An 8456-nucleotide genomic window follows, 5' to 3' on the forward strand; every position below is an offset into this window, starting at 1 on the left:
TAACAGTAACATTGGCCCTTTAAGGGTACGTCTACACAGCGATTAATCACCCGTGGCTGGCCTGGATCACCTGGGTCGGGCTAAGGTAGCAGGGCTGTAAAACTGCAGTATAAATGTTCAGGATCAGACTGGTGCCTGAGCTCTAGGATCCTGTGAGGGGAGAGGGCCGCAGAGCCCAGGCTCCAGCATGAGCCCAAATGTCTACACAGTGATTTTATTATTATTATTATTATTATTATTATTATTTTATTTTTAGCCCTGCAGCCCGATCATCGTGAGTCCAAACCTACTGACCCGGGCCAGCTGCAGCTGGGCCCCAGGTCTTTTATTCAAGTGTAGACATACCCTTAGAGGGAAGAGGACAATGTGCCTATGACTGGTCAATTTAGGCTTGAGAGGGCACCTGGCCCTAGAGGGAAGGAGACCTGGAGAGTCAGAGCCTGAGAAGAGTCAGATGCAGGAGGTGGTGTGGTGAGAGCTGCCTCAGACTCGGAGGCAGGGAACAGCAAGGAAGAGCTGGCAGGAGCTTCTTGGGAGAGAGCTTCAGGAGATCCAGTAGAGAAAGCTGAGTTCCTATGGGATCTGTAACAGGAGTGTTGGAGAGAACTGACACAAACTGGGGACCCCTGATGAGTAGAAGGCTTGGGCAGTGGCCTGAAGAGGATCCGGCTTGCTCAGAAGAGCTGAACCCAAAAGCAAGAAAGCTGTTGTGGGTGCCCCTGAGCAGGGATAGAACTCACAGGCAGGCAGGTCTGGAGGAGTAAAGCATTGCAGGAGTGGGGAGCCCTCTGGATGAAGAAGTGAGTGAAAGGCAGCAAGAAATGGGTCACTCTCCGATAGGGATGGCTGGAGAGTGAGGCCCTTGATCGGGGGCAAATGGGAACAAAGTGCTGCTGCTATTGACTTTTGGGTGGGTGCTGTGAAGGTGATCTCCATGGAGAGAGGAATGGGAAAATCCCCCTGTATCTTTGTATGTTTATTACAGAAATTGGAGGATGGTTTGACTTACAAGATTTTAGGGTATTACTGCACTGGCGTATGTGAATAAATTTATGCCCAGGGGCAGGCTTTGTATTGGACACTGAAGGACTATGCCCCTCTTATGGATGAAAGGAAGCGAAAATTGAGGCAGGTGCCTCTGCCGGAAGCTGGTGGGTGTCCCAGGCAGGGCTGACCTATCACACTCTGTGGTTCTCTTTCTGTGACCTGGCCAGAGGGCCATGTCACTGCCCAGATCACTGAAGTCTGGAGGGGATAGTGAAACAGAGGGACTGCAATGCTGAGTCTTGCCATGAGGAAGCACTTCAGGACAGTGAGTCTGACAGAACCACACATTAGGACTGATCCTGCAGACCTTGCTGAGGCAGTTCTGCCTTAGGAATTGCCATATCAGATCAACAGGTGGGCAGCCATCACCATAGTGCCTGAGCACCTCAAAATCTTCAGTGTATTTATCCTCACCACACCCCTTTGAGGTAAGGAAGTGCTATTATCCCCATTTTATAGATGGGGAACTGAGTCTGAGAGACTTAGTGATGCCCAAAGTCACAAGTTTTAGCTTAATACTCTTTCTGACACTGGCCAGTACAAAATACTTCAGAAGAAGGTGCAGAAGACCCTGTAATGGACAATTATGGAAAAACCTGCCAATAGAGGAAAGTGTCTGCCCAACCTCCATCACCCAGTTTTTGACTTTTTTGTACGGAAAAGGTTTTATATTCCTTTAAAAAAATAAAATAAACAAATCTTGGATGTTATCCATATAAATATCTAGTTATGTCTTTTTATCCTGTTAAGTTCTTGACCTCACTGGCATCTTATGGCAGTGAATTCTACTGGTTAATTATTCATTGTGTATCTCCCCAACATCCACAGTGGTGAGGACTGATGCATTATTGAGTTCTTCTTCAATGTCCTTGTCCTCCTCAACCGCTGTCTTGACTCCTGTGGAGTCCAGCGGGCTTAACCATTTTGTCACAGACTTCTTGTTTCTTCACTACCTGAATTATTTCTTGTCTGTTTTTATGTCTTTGGCTATTTGCTCTTCAAATACTCTCTTAGTCTTCCTAATTTTCATGAGCTGCCTTAGTTTATGCTCTTTTTCCACTGGCTTCACTTGAGCTGGATTTCTACTTTCTGTGGATACCTGTTTGGGTCAAATAATCTGTTGATAATTCAGTGATTCAGAGTTCAATAACAAGCAAAGATTTCTCTGCTGATGTATTTACTAAATATGATGCATGGTTTTCATCATTGGATTGGCATTAAAAGTCTAAAACAGATCAGTGATGTCAATAGGATCAGCCAGAGGAAATAAACCAAAGTGCCTCAGCTCTTAAAATATTTACCAGAAGATTATAGTACATACAAGTCTACTAGACCATTGTTGTAAACTAGAACTAAGTACTGCAGCCACATATCCCCATTGTATTAAGCTTTCCCAGCCTACCACTCAACTGTGGACATACTTTGATATATAATTATGATCTAATTTCCTAGGTTTCAATTTCCTAGGGCTATTCATGAGTGTGTTGTCTTCATTCTATAGTAATGTGCTTTGGAAATAACAGTGACTTAATGTTTATATATGACACTTTAAATCACATGCTGTTTTGCTTCCAATAAGGCTTGCTTTTGTTATATACTATAAAAGGTATTGTTTTTTTAAATAAGGATGGGTACAAATTACAGAACAACAGAAACAAAAGAAAAAGTGTTAAAACCACCTATTTATACATATTGCCTCCAACAAAATAGGCTTCTTCAAGGAAGCCTTAGACTGTTTTAAAAAATCTACTGAACAGTAAACTATATAACTCTCAACATGCATACCACTCACCCAAGCCATTGTGTGATCTTATCATTAACACCCTTTATCACTGCCTCCATGAATCTGATGCTTCCTCCTGTTTTTAATCTTAATTTTGTTGTAAGGTCTTCTGGGTGCAGACTCTAAGAGGCACTCCAGTCCCTACATGCTATTCTGATGGTGTATGTGCTGGCCTGTTGGCATACTATTGGGTGCTGGGGATAGAACCAGGGATGGGGAAACAAATCAAACCACTGTGCCTGGTCTGGTAATGCTGTGGAGGCTGCTATAACTGAGAGCAGCTCCTAGGGCTGCCTAAATAACATCAGGGACTGTTTTGGTCCTGCAGCAGCCTACAATCTGAAAGGCACAGTTTCCTACCTACAAGTCTCTCTGGGCTGTGCCTTCCATAGAGATGCAGCACAGTTTGATCATCCATTTTCATTTATTTTGTACTGCACATTTATAGCAAGATATGAATAGGCCAAGATTTTAAAAGTGCCTTGTGATTTTTGGGAACCTGTTCTTCTTCTTCTTTTTTTTTTTTTTTAAATACCCAACTTTTTTTTTTTTTTTTTTAATGGAGATAACTCCTAGAACTGGAAGGGACCTTGAGTCCAGCCCCCTGCCTTCACTAGCAGGACCAAGTACTGATTTTGTCCCAGATCCCTAGGTGGCCCCCTCAAGGATTGAACTCATAACCCTGGGTTTAGCAGGCCAATGCTCAAACCACTGAGCTATCCCTCCTCCCCGAGACATTGTAAAGGTCTTCTTACGGGTGCTCAGTCCTTTCTGAAAATCAGGCCCCTTAAAAGTTGTAGCAATTTTTTAATCACTAGCCCTGTTTTTTTAACCTTGGCTGCTAGTAACCATTTTAAAAGTACACCTCTACCCCGATATAACGCTGTTCTCGGGAGCCAAAAAATCTTACCGTGTTATAGGTGAAACCGCGTTATATCGAACTTGCTTTGATTCGCCGGAGTGCGCAGCCCCGCCCCCCCGGAGCGCTGCTTTACCGTGTTATATCCGAATTTGCGTTATATCGGGATAGAGGTGTATATTTGTTGTTGCAGTTTAGATAGGAAATCCCACTGTATTTTTGTATCCTTCCTCCTTTTTCTTTTGCATCTGCCTATTTTGAATGCATGAGTTAGTTACCTTTGTATGGTCACTAAACCATACGCATTGCTGTGGCATCTGAGCGCCTTCCAAAGTTAAAAAATAAATAGGTAACTGACGTAGGTGAGGCTTTCACCTTCTCTGTGTTGTATATTGGGTAATAAGTGACACCAGAGTCTTGAAGGTGTCATTTATCTGAATACGATTGTGAATGCAAATGCATATGCATATCCCTTAGCAAAGTGGCTCTCAACCTTTCCAGACTACTGTATCCCTTTCAGGAGTCTGATTTGTCTTGGTTACCCCCAAGTTTCACCTCCCTTAAAAACTACTTGCTTACAAAATAAGACACAAAAATACAAAGTCACAGCACACTGTTACTGAAAAATTGCTGACTTTCTCATTTTTACCACATAATTATAAAATAAATCAATCGGAATATAAATATTGTACTTATATATCAGTGTATAGTCTATAGAGCAGTAGAAACACATCATTGTCAGTATGAAATTTTAGTTTGTACTGACTTCACTAGTGCTTTTTACGTAGCCTGTTGTAAAACTAGGTAAATATCTAGGTGAGTTGATGTACCCCCTGGAAAGCCTCTGCATACCCCTGGTTGAGAACCACTGCCCTAGAGGCAGGGGTGTCCAATGGTTTTGAATGCAGGGCTGGGAGCCTGGGATGCCTGAGTCCTCTTCCCACCTTTGCCACTGATTCACCTTAACATTACTTTGCACTTTACACATTTTGGGACAGATCCTTAGCTAGTGCAAATCAGTATAGTTTCATTACGTCAAAGTAGCTATGCTGACTTACGCCAGCTGAGGATCTGCTCAGAATCCCATGCCTTCATCAGCACAAGACTTGGTGAGTGGCTAAGCGGAGAGGTGTTCTGGAGTCTCCGTGACTGTGGAGGACTTGACTTGTGGGAGTTTTACTAGGTAGCATCCAAGAGAGAGATTAACAGAAACTTCTTCTGGAAGTGCAGAGGGAAGAAGTCAGGGTAGAATTTTAATAAATAAATAGGCAAAGGGTACATTTTAAAATGTTTTAAATAAGTAGAAGTTTAAAAAATAGATTGATGGGCAGAAGCTGAAATAGGCAAATGATATGCAAATAGACAAAGCTGAGAAGGGTAAAATAAACTAAAGAAGTGTAAATGGTTCAAAGCCATCCAGTTGTGCATGATGCTTATTTATGTAACCAAGTGAGCTTATTACTGTCACCCCCGTCCCTCCTTTCTTCTTGTTTGTTGCCTTTTTTTGTGGCTTATTTTAAATTAGATTGTAAGCTCTTTGGGGCACAAACCATGACTTCACATGGGCATGTACAGCACATAGCACTGATGCCCCAGTCCTGTTTTTGAAACTTTGCACGCTACTGTAATGCAAACCAAATAATCTGACAATAGGAATAGAAGTCAAGAACCTGAAGTTCCTTAATGGGAGAAGTATCATACCTTCCCACGTTTCTTTCCGGAAGCCATGAAGTCAATTTCTCCTGTACAGTATGGCAATTCCCTTCTGAATGCTTCTTCTTTGTCATTACTGCAAAGTTTGGCTTCTGTGTCTTCCATTGGAGCAGTGGTATGATAATTAGTGCAGATGGATTCTCTGAAATAATGGAGCACTTAAAGATGAGAGTTCAAAAATATTCAGGTTAGATTGGGAAAGTTGCAAAATTTGCCAAAGTTAATAAATAACAATTACTCTTCATTCAGAGTGTTCATATGTATTCCCCTATTTTACCCTTTAGCACAGGAAGAAACAATTATTTTTTTGTTGAGGTCCAAATTTCTTGGTCAAGATCCGGACCAGAGAATATAATTAAAAAATTAATAACAATAATTATAATAAGTAAATAAAAAGATTTTGGAGTCTGTTCAAAAGCATCTGGCTGTCTGGATTTGGCCCGCGGTCCACCTATTGACTACCCCTGCTTTAGCGTTTTGTCTTAATATTAATATGTTATAGTAGTAGCATAACATTATATTACAGCCAAGACTGGAGTCCCATTTGCTAAGTGGTGTGAGGGCTGCCTCCTACTGTGCATATATACAGCAGAGTTTAGGATCCAAGTAGACGAGACAAAGGAAGTACTATTATACTCCTCTTGCAGATAGGGAGCCAAAGCACAAAGATTTGAAGTGAGTTGCCCAAGGTCACATGGGAAATCTACGGCAGAGCCAGGAATTGAACCAAGGTCTCTCAAGCTGAAAAGAGGGGCCTTGGCATGAAACAACAGCTGTGGTCGTGGCAGCAACTAGCGATGTTTGTGTTGCAACTTCTTGGTGTTGTCATCCCATTGTGCTACCCAGATGCTATGTTGTTGTGTTGTGTAGCAACCCAAAATAACACAGTTGATGCTTTTGTATTGGCCTGAAGCTATTTCTGGGGAGGTTCAGCCCTAGCTGTTCATGGGAATGACTCACTGATTGCATGTGTCCCATTTTCAGTGTGTGAGACTTGCATGCTCTGTAGTTGTCAGGCACAACATAAAAGTCCCACGCTCCCATCCATACGAGGATGTAGATATGCATCTGCAGAAGAGGGAAAGCCCACCAAGACAACATGCTCCCAACGTTGCAGAAACTCACCTATAACTAAAATCCATGAGAAGTTCCTCATGCGTTAACCTGTGTGAACCTAATGGAACTGTGCTATGTGTTGGGGTTTAAACCAGCAATTCAGTCAGTGCAATCTGTTTGTCATGTGTCTGCAACTCTCCCACAGACTGGCTAAAGATGATAGATTATCAATCATGCTAGGGTTGAAAAAAGCAAAACCACCCTACACCTGTATGGAAATTGTGTCTAAGTGTATCCCTCAAATACCTAAGCACGCCTCAACCTGCCCTCCCTTTTTGTATTGTCATCCCCTTGGAAGTTTCTGTTTGTGAACGAGCATTTTCCTCACAACTACTGCTTATTCCAATGAAACACTTGTCAGCCCATCTGTGAGTGACTTCAAGAAACAAGCATTAACACAATCAGTTATTAAAAGTGAATGTGCCCAAATCTTGTGCATATATCCACGACAAAAATAAACAACCTCCCCACTGCTTCTAACAAAATTTTGCCAGAGTTCACAAGCCCCAAAAACTGACTGAAAAATCCAGGTCTCCTTTTTTATATGGAATATGGATAATTTTTTTTACTAAACAGATGTTTCCACATTCTTCGTCCTTTAAAAAAATGAGGTCTGTTCCAGCAAGTCAGGACTCATGAGTGCCTCTAGAATAACAGGCTAGAGTGGTTAGGGAGTAAAAGTCCTGTAAATGAACAGATTCTGTTTCAAGGATCAAAACACAAACAATAGTGAGTCTCTTAAAATGATATTTCAGTGATCCACTGGGGGAAGATGGCATGTAAGCATGCTGTCCTCCTCTTCAAGTCCCCTGCACAGCCTGCATGATGTCTATTTCTCTGCTCTCTCCTTTTACATCCCCTCTTTCTATTCTCTCTGCCTTTAGTAACTGTCCCTTCCTTCTGCAGCCTGCTCCCACCCTTGACTTCTAAACAGCGTTGTAACCCTTCCTTCATACAGATTGCCATGCTTTTACTTTCTCTGTGAAGTCCCTCATCCCACACAGTGAAGTGTTTGCTGATCCATAGCTCATTTTTAAAAAGCATGGGACCTACAAGTTATATGCTCTCCTTCACTCTTCAGTCCTGCTGCTTTTGGTCACTTTCCAAACTTTCTCCCTCATCTATATGTTATCTGTTTAGATGATGAGATTTTTGGAGCATGGGCCTTGTCTTCATGCCCGTCTGTCAAGCTCCTAGCACTCTGTTGGCTCTAGACAAATAATAAATAATCACAGTAACTGATTGCCAGGCAAATAATGGTAACATTCAGGCTATATAATGAATTAACAGGAGAGAGTTGTGGATGGGGGAGGCATATGAGAAGAACTATGTCTGACCACATGCATCTTGATTTCTCTCAAGTGTGGAGGTGTCTGGATCTGAGAGTTTTGATTCAGGTCCATCGCTACCTGTGAAGTTATAAAAGTCCCATTGTTGACGAATTACATTTACCTTAAATAATGGGATTTCAGATTCACTCCCTTTCTTAGATCATCATCATATTACAACCAAACTCACGTTTTATTTGCTAAGTCCACTTTGTCATTGGAGATGCTGCTCTCTCTTCCAATAGCTTTGAGGACAATATCCTGGAAAAGAATACATTTGGTTTAGAATACTCTGTAATTTGCTTTTAGCAATTATCCTTTTACAATGGAATTTATTCACTGAACAAAAGGTTCTGATGAGAATACAGGTTTGAACTACTAATGTGAATTTAAGGCCCCATTCACTATGGCCCCCCGACAGTAATTGATACCTGTGCAAAGTACTACCAAATCAGAAAGGGTAATGTGTAACATTCATTTTGCACTGGTGTAAATGACTGCAGAGGGTATTGGTAGATTGGGCCCAACAAATTTTATATAAAAGAGGAAGTAAAACTTGACTATGAGAAATGGGTTGTAGGTGAACTTTTAATAATAACAACTTTACCCA

General features: G+C 41.8%; 1 protein-coding gene across 1 annotated transcript in view; it reads right to left on the bottom strand.

Annotated features, from left to right (window-relative positions):
• The window catches only part of TRPM5 (transient receptor potential cation channel subfamily M member 5), a 55690-nt gene extending 47595 nt beyond the window's left edge, over positions 1 to 8095 (bottom strand). Inside the window, exons 1-2 of the mRNA XM_065402947.1 lie at positions 8037 to 8095; positions 5391 to 5544 (exon numbers count right to left, since the gene is read on the bottom strand). Coding sequence (XP_065259019.1) covers positions 5391 to 5507 — 117 coding nt within the window. The 5' untranslated portion in view covers positions 5508 to 5544; positions 8037 to 8095. The remainder of the gene's footprint in view (positions 1 to 5390; positions 5545 to 8036) is intronic.
• Between the last annotated feature and the right edge of the window lie 361 nt (positions 8096 to 8456).

Source organism: Emys orbicularis, chromosome 4 (assembly GCF_028017835.1).
Source record: "Emys orbicularis isolate rEmyOrb1 chromosome 4, rEmyOrb1.hap1, whole genome shotgun sequence".
In the NCBI taxonomy this organism is placed as follows: Eukaryota; Metazoa; Chordata; order Testudines; family Emydidae; genus Emys; species Emys orbicularis.